This window comes from Hyposmocoma kahamanoa, unplaced genomic scaffold (assembly GCF_003589595.1).
Source record: "Hyposmocoma kahamanoa isolate Upper Pololo Valley unplaced genomic scaffold, ASM358959v1 220, whole genome shotgun sequence".
Classification (NCBI taxonomy): Eukaryota; Metazoa; Arthropoda; class Insecta; order Lepidoptera; family Cosmopterigidae; genus Hyposmocoma; species Hyposmocoma kahamanoa.
Window position 1 is genome coordinate 4,099,129 of NW_020653740.1, and position 19,522 is coordinate 4,118,650.

Below are 19,522 nucleotides of genomic sequence, written 5' to 3' on the forward strand. Positions count from 1 at the left end.
TTAAGTTACTTTATTTCTACAAGTGTAAACTTATTTAGCTTACTTCGTTGTTTAATTTAGAAATATAAATGTATATACTTCTAGTTTACCATTAATAAATAAAATAAATAAAAATACCAAAAATGTTACTGTAAAGAATGGGCCAAGTTCTCTTTGGATAATTGATGCGAAGGAGAAAGCATCGAAATCCAACTCGATGCCAAGTTCAACATCTTATGTTTATATTTTTCGTACATGTTTTCCCACACCTCGGCAAAAATCTTGTAGGCACCGCCGTAGCACTTTCAATGAGTAGAGTGATATTATATTAGTTAATATTAATAGCTGATATTAATGAATGTGACATTGGCAGCTTGTTAAAATCACTGTTACAATATTTTAGTCGCAGGAAAGCTCTTTATTAGTAGTAATGCTACCTTGCCTATTTCTGCCGACAAGCAGTAGGCAATGTCAGCATTACTGTGCACCAGTTTTGAAGGGTAAGGGTGCTGGTGAAATTACAGGCACATGGGACTTGACTTTTCGACGTATATCTCAGGGTGACGGGCGCAACGGGAGTGCCCCCAATCTTTCCGATTTAAAGCACTGAATGGTGCTGCAATTGTTAGGGAAGGGCGTGTAGCTTAACCATCAGACGCGCGACTTGTTCGTCCCGTCACTTAATATTATTAAAAAAATTATTATAAAACAAAAATTCCGTGTGTTCGATTCATAATCATAACAAAACGAGTCGAGGTATTTCACAAAAAATCTCAATAAATTCACTATTTATATAATCAAAATATTAAAACGGCAAGTTTTAACCGTATTACTTATTTATTTTTGTTAATATAGATAGCACTTTGCCTGACACAGTTTGAACGGAAGGAAAGAGCGAAGCTTGGTACTGCCACATACGCATTTTATATCTTTGCTTTACACGATGAAGATCAATTTGTATTTGTGTTTTTTTTAACACGCCACGGAAACGTGGCAAGTAACTATGTGCCAATTTTCTCTGTGCTAGCTTTATTGGAAATATTTTCATATTAACACCTAAAGGTTAACAGGAATAGTAAACTAATATCATTTCGACGCTAAAGTTCATCCCTGTGGGCTTCCCAATTTCTAACTAACTAACTCTAGGCCACAAACTCGCTTGATATTTATTTATACGTTTTACGTAAGCGGTATGAAACTGTAAAATCTTTATAAAGGTGGGAAATGGTTTGTTATTTAAGAGCAAAAAAATCATGATAAATATAGCTTATATGGGTTAAAAAAGCTTTTTGGTACATGTGATACAAAATTGTGTATTCGCGGCGTGCAATATTTTTACTATGAGCCTACTTATATTTATAGGGTTATTAGTAAAATCGTAACAATATCGCAGAAGAATAACTGTTGTTTCTTGAATTTCTATAAAACACAATAAATTTACCAAAAATAAACTTTCAGGTTTTTGTCTGACAATTTTTTTTAAACTCATAGCCCTAGGAAAATTCTGTGTCTCGTGTACCATGGACACGTACATAGAACACCACAAATTACACCCAAACTCACGAGAGAAATAATTGTAGGCCATACAAATATCTCTCTCGGCCACTGAGGAAGTTTTAGGTCTGTATTTATCAAATAAGTAAAGTATAATGTTCAATTGTGGCACCGGAAGAGAGATAATCTCAGTATAGAGTACTAAAAAAACTGGTCTCAAAAGTTCGTGGAATTACATCTATTTGCCAAATTTTCTTGAAATCGGTACCGGAAAGTGCGTGAAACCGGATTCATCCCCTAGTTTACTAGTGGAATATTTTGTTCAAATTTAAATGGGACCAATACTGACCTTCTTTCAAACAAATAAACACAAATGCTGGAGTATCTCTTACTATCTATTGAGAACCTCCTCCTTTTTTTAAAGTCGGTTCAAAACTGTTTTGCTACATCAAGTGTTTTACTGTTAAATAACGGTCCTACAAAAAAATACGATATACCTAAGGATATTCTATAATTATCTAAGAATAAAATATTCAATGGCTAAATTTTAGTTTTCAATCATTTTCAATTGAAAATTTTCAACTGTCATTCATTACGAATAGTACAAAGATTTCTTGCAATTAAAATTTACGTTTTGTCAACAGGACAAACACTACCTGTGCATAATGGCTTCAGACTCTCCAGACCAGAACCTGACGCAGTATTTCAGTCTCTGTAATGACTTCATACATGCAGCGAGGCTCAGGGATGGCAACGTACTTATACACTGGTAAGTAACTCTTTATTATGTATATATAGCGAAATTCGATATATGTTAAGCATGTTATGGGGCTCACAAACGCTACGAAAAAATCATTACGTCTAGTAGGGCTAGCACGATAAGAATAACGCTACTTAAGCGAGAGCGACATAAAGCACGAGATTCTGCTATTCTCGCATGGAAATCACGCGCTCTATGTCGCTCTCGCGCAAGTCGCGCCCTATTGTGTTAGCCCTACTAATGCAACGTATGATCTTCATACTGATTTTCATTCCGTTCCGTTCCACGTTGGAGACAGATAACTGTTTAACGTTTCTTGGTTTAATTCTCGCGCTTTGACCGCCGTGTACGCTTTGAAGGGTCTTACATTAGCTTCGCTTCTACGCTAATGACGCCTTAAAGCGTCAGTACCACCCTTTGATTTTCAATTGAAATTGATAAATAAATACTAAGATATTGCTTGTGTCATTTGTATATTCTAGTTAAGTATGGATTCATAGTTGCATTTTATGTTCAGTTATGTTCTTCATTGACTTAGGATGAATTAATATAAGGTGGAAATTCTTAATATGTCACGTCACTGTATAGGCTTGGCATCTAGGGTACGTAAGTAGTTTTTGTCAGTGGCACATGGTGTTTAAAAGGTTAAGAAAAACGACGCGAAGATTGACGCCCTTCTGACACGGCTACGATTATCGCAAAGTTCATGCGGTTCGATTTGTCTATTCAAATTTTGATACTATTTTGTTCGACAATTAAAAAAATCGTACAATACTGTACAGTTTTCTCATACACACGTTACGATCAGTAAGTACCGTTCAAACGGTGCCATCTGGTTCGTAAGGATTTTTCGTAGTGTTTGTGGGCCCCATTACGTTTAATGTCAACAATAATAATAATAAATGCCAACGGATTTATATTACACAACGCACAACTTGTTCGACCTGTCACTTGATATTATAAAAATAAATAAAAACTTTCGTTCATCGTATTAGATGATATTAAGGCAGTATCTGTGACAGGACAAAAACTGCGGCTGCTAAAATTGACTGCCCGATCATGCTACGCCGTATGAGGCTGCACTTACGGGTAGTCTATTTTAGTTTCGATTGGACTATATTGAACTACATTGGTCTGAAAATAAATGATTGGAATTAAATGAAAACGTAATATAAGAACTACAGAAATTAAATAATTAAAAAAATAAAATAAAATAAAATAAAACCTGACATCAAAATAAATTCTGACAGGGTGGCTAATCCCGAACGACGAAAAAATTTACTACTACTGAATTAAAAAAACATGTTTACACCCAGACCATGTCCCAGATAGTATTCATAAAGTATATGGATCATGTTCTCCTGTACAAATTGTCTATTAAAATATAGAGATTTTAAAAATGGTAATGCTATATTGCTATACGTCATAGGAACTTCATCTATTCATTCACGATCACATCATTACTTACCATCAAGTATGATTGTGGTTAAAGTGGATATTAAGGTTTTCTCTGCTTAATTTGATTAGCAATTTTTATTATTTGAATACTCTCGAATATTATCATAAAGTATTATTTAATATTTCAGGATAAAATAATCGAATACTTGTATAATAATAATTGCCACCGAAGTTGCGTAGAGAATATTGACCTGAGTTTGACTAACTTAAAAAAAATCCTTACATGTCCACGTATAATGATATAATAATGCTTTATTTGATATGTAAAATAAAATTAATATTTAAAACACGAACTAATTCGTTCCTAAAAAATTTGAATCTTAATGCCCATAAAATTAATTTATAATAGCGCCATCAATGTCGCAATGACGAAGTAACAACTCAGTGAGGCTATTGTTATGGAAATTCGCAACTCTTTTAATCACTTGTTTTTCGTTTTTCTAGCTTTTCTGCTTTTAAGCGCCTATTTATATTCTTGAAAAGCTGTTATAGAAAAACATTGCACATTTAAGATTTGATCTCCTGGTATATACTTTAACTTAAAACACATCTGTTAGCGCTGTAGTTTAAATAAAACTAAAATGTTTGTACAAAAAAGAAATTGATTCACTCATCAAGGCTGTCTGGTATCCTAATCACTTAAAACGATTAGCTCGATTAATTATCGATCAATTTAACGCTTCATCGTCGTGCCAATTTTTAATGACGTGAATTTTATAATGTGACACTATAACTTTGGAATGCGTAAATGTAAAATAGTTTCACTTAATTGTAAAATTCCGCGGCTTGAACAATGACCATACAAGTGCGGTACGCTTAATAAGTAATTATCTTTTTGTCAGATATAATTACATTAAATAAAGTAACCACAAAGTTAGTCATTTACGGAGCTTGCAACTCTTTGCCACCCTAAGCCGGCAAAATAAGTATGTACAGTTAACAGCACAGCAAACTATACCTTTTGTTCGAATATCGCCTCGATTGCAACGGAACAAGATCCGTCAATGTGAAGCTTGATGTGCTGCCATCTGTACTTCCATTTCTGTCCGCTCCTCTAAACTTTGAAATATAGGTATGTACTACCAAAGAGTTATGTAAACAGACTAAAGATAACCTAACCTCAGTACACAGTCCTAAAAATACCGACCTCAAAAGTCATTCATCACCTAGCTTACCGCCCTTAGAGGTCCAATATTTTCTTTAAATTTTAATGGAACCATCTCTGAAGTGCCCTCTTTCCAACAAAAAAGAATCATCAAAATCGGTTCACAAATGCCGCTATCGCGCGTAGCATACATACAAAAGAAACATACAGTCGAATTGAGAACCTCCTCCTTTTTTTAAAGTCGGTTAAAAAAATGACACACAATCAAAGGCTCACTTCGAGAATTTAAAAAATATGTCTATGGTGTTACGTGTTATATACCTGCACCAAATACTTTGAAAAAGGGCGGTAAAATAAACAAAATTACTTTGAAGTTCTTTTTGTTATTTCTATAATTTTTGTATATTTAGGAAATGAAACTATTTTTCCGGAATTAAATCACGTATATTTATATTTTCAAAAAAACCGGCATTTCGGGCCCTTACGCGATTTAAATCCGGAAGAATAGTTTCATTTCCTATGTGTAACAATCGCGAAACCTTAAGAACTCGATTTTGTATATTTTCTTTGCGAAAATGTATTCAAGTGAAAAGAGCGAAAATACTATAATAATGGACTGTACTCCGCCTAATTTAAAACAAGAAACAAAATTTGTCATGCAAAACTTGTTTCACTTTTTCTTTTATACTTTCTCCTTCAACTCTTTTATCATTTCCTCGCATTGTTTGAGAAAAGCACTATATACATATATATACCTCGGCAGGAACGGGGATTGCCTAACTGGTCTAATACAAGCTTCTATAAGAAGCACTGTGTTACGCAATTTGCCTATTTTATTATAAAGTGACGGTTGTTCTTGTTCGTCTTGACGGTTGTCTTGCGTCTCTTAACACCAGGCGGTGTTAAGAGACACAACTATCCATAACAGTTGCAGTGCCACCCAAAGCCTTAAATCGCAAATGTTTTTGCGCCCGTTACCGCGAGACATAAAGATAAAATAATCTCAGCTCATATTTTATTTAATTTTTATTGAATGTGCCGCAAATCAGCGACTTATCCATTTGACGTTTTATGTGTGAAGAGGTGACACAATGGGTCTTTAAGTCTAAGTTCAGATAACAAATCTAAGTGCGTTTTCAAACCACGTGTTTAAAATTATAGGCAAATATTTGGTCGCACCGCGCGTTGCTTATCGTCATCTGAACATTCCAACGCGCGTGGTAGAACTGTATATAAAACCAAACAATTAACAACATTTTTAGCTGTTGTATCAAATTTGAGGCTTAGGATGAAATAGGTAATTTTTTTAAATTGAATATTTTTAAACTTAATTACATAACGAGAGCGCGAGCACACTGCGAACTCCTTCGCGGTGTCCCCACGCCGCAATTACTGTCGACTTGAATGGCGAAACATTCTAATGGCATTTTCACTCCTTCGAGTCGTGGATGACTACGTGAAGGGCGTTCTGAAAGTCTGCATTTATGACCTAACCATTTACTGCCTTTTCCTTATATACATATTTTATAAATTTCAATGAAAATTAACGACGTTGTCAACGTATTCAGTTTTTAAATAGATTTGATATAATTATACACCAGTGCAAGAATGTTTGATATAGTTAAAAAGGAAAATATGGGCCTAAAAAATAGATAGGCACAATAGTAGTAGACATGAAATGAAATTTGCGAAACGACTATCTCGAAAATCACTAACATTTCTCTATTTTAATAAAATGAATATTAGACAAGATTGCATACGCTGCTGTGATACCCAAATAAGTAGCTAAAGCACTTGTGCTGTGGAATTGGAAACAACGACGGTACCACAAACACCCAGACCCGAGACAATATAGAAAAGTTAGTTTTTTTACATTGATCGGGCTGGGGATCGAACCTGGGTCGTCAAAGATGGCGACACCATGAAGACCGGTGCAAGTCACTTGACCACGGGTGTCATCTATTTGACATAGTAAGAATGTTACGGGCTTGATTACTCTATTGACTTCTAGTTTTTGTTGGTTTAGGTATAAGTACTCGGCCAAAGACCAACTTTCAGTGAAAATTAAGTTAACCCATTTCTAGAACTTTGGGGCGCTCTCTCACCGCGAGTATTCACCTGTAATGTAACATCCAAGATTCGATTTTAGGCATTCCATTACAATACTGCCTCACTGATTGACGAGCTTATAATGTAACAATCTGATTTGATTTTGAGCATGAGGTTGCGATTCCAGCAGGCACTCACAGGATTCGCAGGCACTCCCAGGCACTCGTAAGCACTCACAGGCACACACAGGCAATCCCATGCACTCGCACGCACTCACATGCACACGCAGGTAGTCGCAGGGACTTGCACGCTCTTGTAGACACTCGCACGCACCCGCAGGTACCGAACTCAAGTAAAGACTTGAAAACATTTCCGTTATATCTGGTGGAATTGCAGCCTTACTGTATTGTTACAAATTTTATCATCAGATTGCGTATTGTAATGCTCAGTTCTTCCCACTCACCGATGTAATGCTCGAATCTTAACTGCTTGTTACATTACAGGAGAATGCTCTCAGTGAGGGAGCAACCTTAGACGATGAATATGCAGAAACCGTTGTTCCAGTACAAACGTTAAGAATGAATCATCATAATAAACCTAAAAGAAAAATGAAAGTACCATTTAATTTTGAAAAGAATTTTGCCCGTTTCCTTTTTACAATGGACTCTTAATTCTTGTCGGACGTATAATATTTTTCTTGCTTTTGTCAGCTTGGCAGGCATGTCCCGGAGCGTGACTGTGGCAGTAGCGTACATTATGTCGGTGACATCGCTATCATGGCGAGAGGCACTGAAGGTGGTCCGAGCGGGAAGAGCCGTCGCCAACCCCAACTTCGGCTTCCAGAGGCAGCTACAGGACTTTGAGACTTATAAACTTGTTGAGGTATGTACTCTGTCGTAAAAGTACAAATAAATGTATCTACAACCTTCTCCAAATCGTATTTACGACTTTCAGTAATTATTTATACGGGTTTAACTGTACAACAAAGGTTGAATTATGTACCTGCTTTCGTTTAGCTCAACATAGTGGTTAACAAAAATAGCTCAAGATACCGAGATCAACCAAGAAGAGGACTTCTAATAATAGTTTTGCAAGTAGGTATATCAAACCACTTTGCAGGATTGGAAATGGGCTCTTAGAGCCTAGAGATCTAGTTATAGCTTATATTGATGGTAAATACTCCCATTTCGCAATCTGATTACCCCACTGGGAGACACTATTCAGAATTATCTACTTGTTGCCTTTTTATGACGACAATCAGATAGCCTTAATTTTATTTGCTCCATTTGGATGAGGAAAAGAGAACATAAACTATGACTAATTTGATTCTGCCCTCCTAACTAAGAGTGCAGTAACTAAGTCCAACCTGTTTTCGAGAAAAACGTGGTTAAAGGAAATAATTTAAAATTTACTCTAGCTTCAAAACTACGCAAGTTACAGCGACATGGCATATATCAATAGAAAGGTAAAAGAATAAAGAATTGTAAGGTGACATATTTATATATGTATGTTAAGGTTATGTATGATAATATTTCAAAAGTATACTTATGTTTAGTAACTGCTCTAGCAATACAACTGACCCTCCTAACCATAACGGCAGTAAGTATCTTAGATACTGCACTTATTATTAGATAAATATCGTACTGCTAATTAATCTAGAAACTATATAATCAAAAACAAATTAATAATAATATATGCAATAAATAACTGCAGTATCTATTAAGTTACTGCAGTTTTTGCTAAAAATACACTTACATTAGAAAATAGCATCAATACGTGCTATTTTCTAATGTTTTGTACAGTTGAAACTCACAATTTGTTAATATTTTCGTACTAAACATCGACGTAAAGTGGCAACATGCTGCATTGCTTGAGCTTGTTGAGAGTATCGATGGCCTAATTCCCTCCCTTCACTTTTTCTTTCCTTTTTTTCTCGCTTCCTTGCCTTCTGTAGTGTTAGCAACGACTGAGTAATGCCACTGGTATTACAAGCGTACATAATAGGCTACGGTAAGAGTTCGAGTCCCACTGTTTATTGTATACACAACTGCTTATTCAAGGAATAAATTATTTCTATTTTTATTTCCCAAGTCGGATAAAGTGCAAATCAGTCGGAAGAAAGCAATTTTATCTAATCATTTACTGGATTATATAATTTGTAACTCCGCTTTGGTTCCCATTGGGTAAGGTGCATACGTACACACGTTTCCAAGCACTTGTTATTCAACTAAAGCAAAGTAAAGCTTATTTCTGTACCCGTCTCTCTAACAAAATTCCACATAAATAATGCTTAAAATAGCTTAGGAAGTTATAAATAAAAAGCGATGCTCGCGGAAACATGTAGTTTTATTAAACACTTGACCTTCCAATGTTTCACGTTTAACCGCCATCTTGCAAGTGCGCTTAAGACAAAACATACTTTACAGTCTGTATATTACGTCACGGGCGCGTTCCCATTATGTCGTAATGTTTTATTTATCGTTGGACGACAGTCGCGTCTAGCCAGTTCGCATATCTCGACTATCTGTCGTGACTATTATGTCTAGCTGTTCCCACTAGACCGTGACGACAATTTATCGGTTCACGGCATCTGCCTTGTCGTTTGCACGACAGAATCGTTTGAAGCTGCAATTATCTGTCGTCATATTTTTATCGTGGCGTTTTTTTTATCGTCTGACGACTGTCGTTTTAGCTCTTCCCATTGTCACGACTGTTTGTCATAGTAACGTTAAAAAAGTCGTCAACGACAGTTAATCGTGTTGTTCTATGTGTGAACAACTTCATTTAAATATACAAGCCATGATACTTTAAACTGTACGACTATCTGTCGTCACGACATAATGGGAACGCGCTCGTATGTTAATTATTACATTTTTAAGGGTTTGCAGGGACTGACTAACGTGCCGTTTTATGTATATCATTCAATATGACTACATACGTTCTCTAAAATACCATACTTCATAGGAGAGGAGGCGACTAAAAGAGCGATATCCATCATTGGCGCTAGCGGACAGTGATATGACCGAATGCAGAGTGATGTTGGATTCCTACCAGACTATGTTAAACCAAAAAACTATCTGCGAGGGAAAATGCGCCATGGGAAGACAGTGTCCTACTGGTAAATATATTTAGTTTCAATAGCTTCATTTCTCAATCGTTTATAATACGCTTGTTGATCATTAGTACGGCTGGGTATCGACCAACAAAACATCGATTATTACATCGATTTTTTCTTTGACAAAACAATCGATGTACCGATTAATCGTGGCTTAGAAAATCGATTAATTGAGAAAATATAAGTATTTTAATTGGTCGCATTACTTCATATTCTTGTTAGTGAATTTTTTAGCTGTAGAAGTAAAATTTTACAACGACACTTTCATCACTTACGGTTCACAAACCCTGCTTCTATGTTTACTTGATTTCTAAAGTTAAAAAAATACTAAGTAGGTATAGAGAGAGCTAGACAATACTCCATTAAATCTAAGCTAGAAACACAGGTGGCGGCTCAGGCGGCATGCATAGGAACCTCATAACATAACCCTCATTTTCCCCCTTATTTCAAATTACACATATTACAACGATATAGTAGTATAGACACCAGTATTAATTATAAATTATTCAAAGGCGGTGGAGACAAGTTTTATGATTAGCTTATGTAATCCATCTTTCTGGTGCCAAGGTATTGCGCGCAAGTCTCATTTTTTGGAAATCGACTAAATAAAATGTACATTTGGATTTAAAAGCGGTTTTTTTTTCCAAATTTTAACATGTTCATAAAATATTATTATAAGATATGTTTTATTTTTTTTAGCAAAAATCAGTATGAAATCATCGATTATCCAATTAATCGAATCAGATGACATCAAGTAAAAAAATATCGATTATTCCATAAAACCATCGATCATTCCGATTAATCGATACCCATCCCTAGTCAAGAGTATCACAAGCGTGAATCTTAAGGGTCTATACAACCTCATATGGCTTTGGTTGATTCCGCATAACAGTGAAAGTGTTGAATCAATAACTTTGGAAAAAATATATAGTTAAATTGAGGATGTACACTGATTACTATATGGTGCGACAACAGGTTCCTAAAAATTTTCACGTCAGAAAAAAAAACACAAACTTACCTCGAAATTTTACAAGAAAACCGCTGTATTCAATAGGTACTTTACATATTCATATATAACACTACTACTACAAACGTATACACCATATAGTGGGACCGAAAAAATAAAAGTATTTTGGTATCACAACGCCGACGTAAATACTTACCATTTTAATGTGGCAATACCGAAAAAAGACCGATGAGAAAAACGAGGCTGTAAAGCGTACACCACGTTTCAGATGATGCTTATTATATACCTGTTAATTTTGTTTCTTACAGGCGTCTGCAGAACAGGTTCAAAACGACAGCCGCGACAGCGGAGGCCGTCCACAGTGACCGGCGGTACAGAACCAACGACGACAACGGCGATGAAGCGCTCGCCTTCCACTCTGTCCACGACATCCACTATGTCAGGGTACCGCCCGAGATCCTCGCCTGCAGGTCTCTATAGCTATACTGGGGGTGAGTAGACGTACAGCCCCATATCTTTCTACATTAGTTTTGATCCCTACCGACCCTTAGGGTATACGAGAAGGCCCTTAAAAGTTCAGGTTCTGATCCCAGGGCCCTGATTTTAATTCAAGTCGGAATCGATCCGATCGGGTTTCGCTATATTATACATCTCGACTCGGAAGAAACGCAGTTTTCGATCGGGAGAGGCAATCAAAATCAAACTGTTTATCAGTCAGTGTACAGGGTTGTCACAGACCTCTGTCACTTGACTTCATCCGGTTTTCGAGAGGCTAGTGCCTCGGGTGAGCCGCCCCGGGTGCACGTATAGTATCCTTCCTATTTTCCAGATAGGAGCCGGAGGTGTAGGCACGCTCACTTCCCGTTGCGCATTGCACAATTAGCGGTTGCCACCGCTAAGCCGCCGATTGTCTATGTCCACTACCAAATCTCCTCATCTATAAGACACGCTCACTTCCCGACGCCGAAAAACGACGTCTCCCCAGTTCCCAATAACTATTATAGCTGGACTCTACTAGCTCTCCGGGCTAGAGCCGGAGATGGCAGTCGGAGTGTCCTGCGACAATGTCCGGACATAGCTTCCAACTTAAAGGGCATCTCACGTCTTCCCCGCGCATATAGAGATGTCGATATCCTCTCTCTCAAGTAGAAATGAAAGAGGTGTTCGACAAGAAGGAATAACCTATGTTTATGTTCGATAAAGTTATTACTATTCTGTCCTCCTTATCATAACTGACGTAATCGACATTTTAAGCAAAATTGAGTTATAAATATCTACAATACTTCCAATCGTTTTTTTTATATTCCCTTTAGTTTTAGTTTTATTATTAAGCAAAATCGGCGCTTAATTTATTTATTAGCAAAATAAACTTTATATGGCCACCAAATTTCCCGAGCTCGCCTCAAAAGCCGTAAAAGTTTCCTGCGCACCACAAAGGCTAGGAGTGACCATCCAACTGGCACTAGGTGTGCACTATGGAAACAGAAAAACCTCCCACCACCTGGTTTCATCATACCCCAAGAGCAACTACCGCCAGGTTGAATTTGCGGTGGACCGTGTTTAGGGATGCTAGTCTAACCCAATGTGATTGCGGCGCCCCAACACAGTCCATGCAGCACTTACTGTTGTGTCTCTTGTGTCCTAATACCTGTACGACGGAAGATCTCTACGCGGCCATCGACTGCGCAGTCAAGGTAGCAACGTACTATTCAGGGTCAATATAGTCCTAAAATAAATAAAAAAGAATCGACACGATAAGAAGCAAAATAAATTTTAGGTTATAAAAGCCAATGCCAATAATGGCATATCTCAAAAGTTATCGAAATGCAAACGTGTTAGTTATGACAAGGAGGACAGATCATACTCTGGTGATTTTTGGCTTCTGGGCAATTGTAAGTGCGATTCCAGCAACAGCAAACAGCCGACCGTCGCGGTCAGCGTCAGGAATCAGCATGACCCGTGTGACGGACGCGAACGGTGGCGGAACCGGCATCGCCGTCGGCGGCACGGAGTACTTGCGGCGGCGCGCTGCATCTGCGCCCGCGACACCGGCTATATCTCCAGCACCTTCACCGCCAGGCTCACCGCACAGAGGAGCTGTCAATAGGTGAGAATGAATATCTCTTCTCATTCTCTTCTTTAAAGCTTCGCACTAGGGCAACCCTCTATCGCGGGTGCCATGGACACACACATGAACAACCACAAATTACACCTAAACTCACGAGAGTAATAATTTTTTCTCTCGTGAGCCATTCAAATATTTCTCCATGCATCCGGGAATCGAAACCAGCACCGCTGCGTGGCAGACCATTTATGTAACCGTTCGGCAATGAAGGCAGTAAGTATAATGTAAAGTGTTGCCTTTGCATAAATTGTTAAAAACGACACTAGGCACCATGTACACATTGAATCAAGTCTGCAACTGATTTAGAGATAACCTTTTCCACTGTCTCTCATACTCATTTTTTCTTTTAGTTCTTTGAATTTTTTTCCCATATTTGTATACACTATATTAAGGTGTTTTGAAGAACGTGTACATTTCGTACCTACATTTTGTCCATAGCCTAATCAGGTAGCTTATGTATGAAAATTGTCAGTTTATTAAGTACTGTCGTATATTGGACATGACATACTGTAATGGTTGTTAGGAAAAGTAGTTTTCACGAGCAAGCATAACATCGCGAAATATCATGTCATAATATTTGCCCCTCCGAAACAACTAGGTAATGCCAAGGCGACGTACGAGTAATAAATAATACTTTCGCTAACAATAGTTGCCAAGTCGCTTATTCAAAAATCCTGCTTACAGAAATGATTAATGTCACAAAAAATTGGGTTTCTTACATCCTGGTTACCAGCTTTCGGCCGATTGCCAGACACCGTGATATAGCAAAAACCTATCGTATTCTTTTTTTCATGTTTCTTTTGATGTTTTTCGACAGTAGCTGAGCATTAAATAGAACGCAACAGAGAGAATACCCACTAACTGTGTTCAGTGGTCAGGTCTATTATATTATATTTACTCTCATAATTTTCCAAAAGCAACATTTCGTATACTTGGTATAAGAAAGCCACATATGATTATACGTCAAAAGTACTTTGATACATGAAAGTCATAAAAATAATACAAACTATATGAATCAAATGTGTGTATATACGCGGACAGACTATTGACTACTCTAAAGGCATACTGCACTTTTCTGGAACTGGCCATTTGTGAAAGAAACTAAAAAAAAGAAATACAAAATTTTAAAAAGGAACTCTCTGTGAGTACGTTACTTTTTGCTCTATGAAACTGTCATTAGTTTTTTCATTGTGGCATCGTTTTGAAAACTATGAGTCGCTATTACAATGAATTTCAGTCGTGAAAATTTTCGGTCCATGATTTTCTACGATTTTCGATGTGACTTCAACTTCAACAAGATAGCTGTCAGAGACTTCAATTGGCATTTGGTGATGAAGCCCTTACACTATTTTCCATCCTCTAAGATGAAGCCCCATGTCGTAGCTCTGTCTATTCGTGGTTCAGTGAATTGAGACGTGGACGTTATCAACTCCATGTTCGTGAAGGTCGGCAGGCGACTGCGGTTACCGAATTTAATATTGATACCGTATGACAAATTCGTACTGTATTAGGCATTGAAATGAGCAAGGTGCAAAAGATATTGCATGTGCATTTGAGAGTTCGGAAACTTTACACTCGATGGATACCGCATGGTTTAACGGAATACCAGAAACGACTGCATTTAGAGTGGTGCCGTAAAATGATAAAAAACTAATGGAGGACAATCATTGGCCGTATTTATAATATCGTGTCAGGTGACGAAACCAGTGGGTACTGCTTTGAACCGTAAATAAAAAGCCAGTCCGCAGAATGGGTCTTTCATTTTGAAGATTTGCCGACGAAACTTAACAAAAGTCTGAGCTCTGCTTCCTGGTTTTGATTCAAATCAGGATCAAACCGATTGGGTAGTCTCGAAATCAGATGGGTTTTCAGAACGAGAAGATGAACCTGATTTCTACTATATCTTTTTAATTTGTGAGTTAAATCAACTATTGTTCCGATTAAAAATGTCAAAAGTTTCCGATCGGCCAGTTGTGAATTGCAATTATGCGCCTCGACTCGGAAAAGACGCCGTTTCCAATCGGGAGAGGCAATCAAAATCAAGTTGCTGGTAAGAAAATGGTTGCTTCTGTCTTCGGCAAATCAGGACATTACACTACTGTAGCGATTGAAGACCAATTAAAGGATAGTGATAGTGACCGCAGATTGGTATGTAAGCACATGCTTGCCCAGGTTGTTAGAAAAAATTCGCAAAAAGCGTCGTCGAAGCAATATCGTTCTTGACCACGACAACGCCTCTGCACATTCCGCTAAGGTATAGAATGCGTATTTGAAGGCTTCAAATGTAGAGCTGATGACCGTTCCGCCATACAACCTAGACCTTGCACCATGCGACTTCTTTTGAGTTCCAAAAATCAAAGATAAACTTAGAGGTTTACGATTTACAAGCCCGGAAGTGAATGCGTTCCACGAAGCCATTGAATAGATCTCTACGGAAGATTTATCCGACTGCTTTTCACAACGATTCCAACGAATGGTAAAATGTGCGAATAGCGAGCTCATATACTTTGAAAAACAAAAACAACAAAACAACAGTAAATCTATTATAAACATAATATCTGGCCTTATCAGAATCCATAAAATTTCAGTATGGCCTAAGTATGTAAAATTTTATACTAATTAACTATAAAAAAGTTATCGATTAATTTAATTCGTAGAATCTGTAAACTTCTCTCTTGAAAAGTTGTCAATTTGCAGGTATGGCGTTATTACACCCAAGGAGAAAAGATGCGATTTTTTAAATGTTCTTACTTTTTAGTTGAAAGTATAAGCTTTTTTTAATGAAATCAAGCTTTCTTTAATTTTCTTTTTTTTACACAGACAAAATAAAGGAGGCTGTGCATGGGTGATTCCATCGGTGAACTGGGACCCGGATTCAATGTAGCACGTCACCCCACAAGCACTTAATCACCTCCTGCTTATGAAAAGGTTCATTGTTTCTTTTGTTTTGCGAACGAACTCGACTCACCTCAAGTGACCTGAATCATTACAGTTTAAGGGCGTGTACTAATGAGTGTTTGAAAATGTGTCAGCCGGTATAGTTTGGATACCTCGGCGACTTTTGTGGTGTTCATACAACTGAAGAAAATATTTTCTATACCGGAATTCTTGTAAAGCCTAAAAATCTTATTCGGTAGATATTTAGACAGTCACCTAACATTTACACATCTCTGTTTACTCTACAGTCTATCTACCTACACTCACGACAAAATTAAAATATTGTGAAGAGAGAAGGGTTGATATTGTTAGATAAAATATGTCTAGTGAAGAAGTTGCAGCTGTACCACAATGCCATATCTTCATTGTAGTTTTGTGTGACTATCACAATACTGTCATCCACAGTCCGCCTTTACCTAGTGCTGGGAAAAGGCCTCACGTAATTTGTGCTATTGAACACAATCCTGTGCTAATGTTACCTGTCTACGGCCCGCGAGTTTGACGTCCTAATGAACAAAATAATCCAAACAATCTAGGTTTCGACATTATCGGAATGAAGTACTCTAATCGATGCTATTTCAATACATCATAGATCCGATAGCGACTTGTCAAGGTCACAAATAGTTTCGAACGATACGTCTTAGATCCTAAAACAACTTTACTTCGTTTGCAAAAGTCCGCAATTTTTAATTTTTAAAATTGTTTTACTTTTACCATTTATACGTCTTCCTCTGTGTATAGCCATTAGTTTTATTTACAATGTAACTTAAACCTAGAATTGTACGTGATGTGAAATTATCGACAGTAGACTATTAAAACTATTGTGACCTCGGCAGCTAGTAGCTATAGGACCTCTGATGTATCAAATCGACTAAGTCCGATACTAAACCGAAACTATCTACACACTACACATACAAACACTACTATCGAAACTCTAGTGACTTCGGCAGCTAGTCGCCGATTCGATTACCAATCCGATCCAAATACTAATGATATTAATCTATCGAAACTATGGTGACCACGGCAGTTAGTCGTTTTAGGATCTATGACGTATCAAAATAGTATCGATTCGACTACACCATTCCGATACTAACGACACTAGTCTATCGAAACCATTGTAACCTAGGCAGCTATTGCTTTAGGACCTACGACGTATCGAAATAGTATCGATTCAACTAGTTCATCCCGATATTATCAATAGTGTGTATAATTTTAGACTAGATAGACAAACTATCGGCAGTTTTCAAGGCTTTTAGATACAGGGTAGGAATATGAACACGTCACTTGCACTGAGCTCATATTCTCGAGCCCGGATTTGTTTTATCCTTCATAATGGATATTTCTCCAACATTGTTGGGATTACGCTTGTCGTGAGATTAATCTGAAGGATTTAACGATGCTTACGAATATTAAAGATGGCATAATAAACTTCGTTTTCGTGTTGTACGTTGACATCTATATTTTAATACATCAATGTGTAATAGAACTGATATAAAACTCACATTTTCACCCCATAAATGCATTTCAATTGTTTTGTTTTATTATTATGGTAATCTGGAAGAGACATCATCTACCTAGCACAAGACCGCCAGTAAGAACGTCTTGTTAGTACTTCATATTTTGTTCTTGTTCATATATTGGTTACGTTAAGATTGCGTTATAGGGCCACCATCTCATATTTACAGGTCAATAACACAAAATAGAGAACGGTGAAATAAATGACCGTAATATAACATTGTTATATCATTTCCTGAGATTGTACAAAAAAACCTTTTGGTGATTGATTCCAAAAGACAATGTCCGCTACAACAAAGCCACAAATGTGACAAATAGGTAGAGGTAGAAATAGTCTATAATAATTTATGTGAAATGAAAAGTGACTTCAATTGCAGATCCCGTGCCGTGCAACGCTGCACGTAACCCCTGCTCCGCCGGTCCGTATCCGCCCACTGTCAGCACCAGAACGCCGACCGCTCGCCAATGCAACGCCAAGACCCCAATGCTGAGACAGACGTAGACGTCCAGCCACAACGAGAACAATTATCACTCATTACTGAATAAAATAATGTCATTCACCATTCGACATAAGTCTCCGAGTTGCCTTTAAATAAGCGCCCCGGACACGTGGTCTTACCATGAGATTTTCTGTCTCGTATATTATGATGTTTAACGATAATAATACCACAGACGAGGATGGTATTGCTGGGATGACTAGACTGTCACACCCTCAGACTTATGATGAGTTATACAATTTAAGTTTATTGAATATCACGTTACTACCATATTCATTTATTTTTTGTGAAATTACTTCACTAGTTTGTTATAATTATTAATACAAATATCGAACAATAAGAACAATTCATTCGATCTAGCTGTATTCGAACCAGCGCCTTCAGCATACCGTGTCTGAGCTCTCCCAACATTTTAATTTAAAATAAACTTTGTAGTGATGGGATACCGCACGTTGGACTTTCGTGGTGTGCATATTCTGCATGCACAGCCTGAATCTTTTAATTGTATCTATTAAAATTAAATACAAGTAACTGCTGTAACGTACGTAACGTAACGGCAAAGCTTATCGTTATAAATGTTAGAAAATATGGACTTGAAAAGACAAGAGCTATTACTTCGAATAGACGGTTCTAAAGAGCCGGATTAAAATGTGGAAGCCATTTAAGAACATTTATGTCGCTTCACATTAGATGTTGTAAGTGGACGCCATGCTTTAAAAAGTCTATTGAAATAACCTTTAACTGCGTTATAAGATATCGATGCACAGGTACATCATGTCCCCGATTGATTATGCCGTGTTAGAGAAAGTGGTATGGTGGTCGAAGAAGTGGACGTGGTCAATGAATACGAAATTGTTGTGAAAATTTTAAACGCACATCGTGTGCATTTTTACCCCAGGCAAAGCCTTAAGGGGTTTAGTATTTTGTATGACCGTTTGGTACAACTTAGAATAAGAGTTTTTAACGTTTAAGAAGTAAATACGAGGAACATGACGTTGGAATGTAGAAAACTTGCATAGCTCATGCTATTAGTACTACTGATTTAAAAGAAATAATTTTAAATAAAAGAAATAATTCTTTTCAAATTTGATGCTATTTGCATGCAAAATTAGACCTTCCGTTGACTATGAATTAGATTTAAATTTGGGAGTTAGAGAAAGAAATTTATTGAGAGCGTAGAGATAGTTGGCACAGGTAGTTTAACGTAAACAAAAGTTAAGAAGCACTTCTAACTTGTTTATACAAAGGATATTGCGGAAAACTCATTTGTAAAGATTGTAGATACTGATATAGGTTAACCGCTGTCTAATGGTGTATTCCCATTAGCAGCATTGTAACTACATCAAAATTGCAGATCGCTGTCTGCAGCTTACGACTACACACTAAAACTAATTTTTTAACTTCACATAAATAAACTGCAATAAACCGAACAAGACAAAACACGACTTTTTTTTTCACTACACGATGAATTTGTGTAGTGAAAAGTATTTTTTCTCTAACTTTAACAGTTTGAAGAATAGG

General features: G+C 37.1%; 1 protein-coding gene across 2 annotated transcripts in view; it reads left to right on the forward strand.

The window, feature by feature from the left end:
* The window catches only part of LOC113227947 (dual specificity protein phosphatase 22-A-like), a 64,261-nt gene extending 46,170 nt beyond the window's left edge, over positions 1-18,091 (forward strand). The window contains exons 3-9 of one of the 2 annotated variants that reach the window (XM_026461059.1): positions 2,118-2,242; positions 7,556-7,727; positions 9,810-9,963; positions 11,236-11,418; positions 12,836-13,034; positions 15,873-15,980; positions 17,882-18,091. In XM_026461059.1, the coding sequence (XP_026316844.1) occupies positions 2,118-2,242; positions 7,556-7,727; positions 9,810-9,963; positions 11,236-11,418; positions 12,836-13,034; positions 15,873-15,936 (897 nt within the window). In that variant the 3' untranslated portion in view covers positions 15,937-15,980; positions 17,882-18,091. The remainder of the gene's footprint in view (positions 1-2,117; positions 2,243-7,555; positions 7,728-9,809; positions 9,964-11,235; positions 11,419-12,835; positions 13,035-15,872; positions 15,981-17,881) is intronic. The other variant, XM_026461060.1, reaches the window with a different exon arrangement.
* Positions 18,092-19,522: the final 1,431 nt, after the last annotated feature.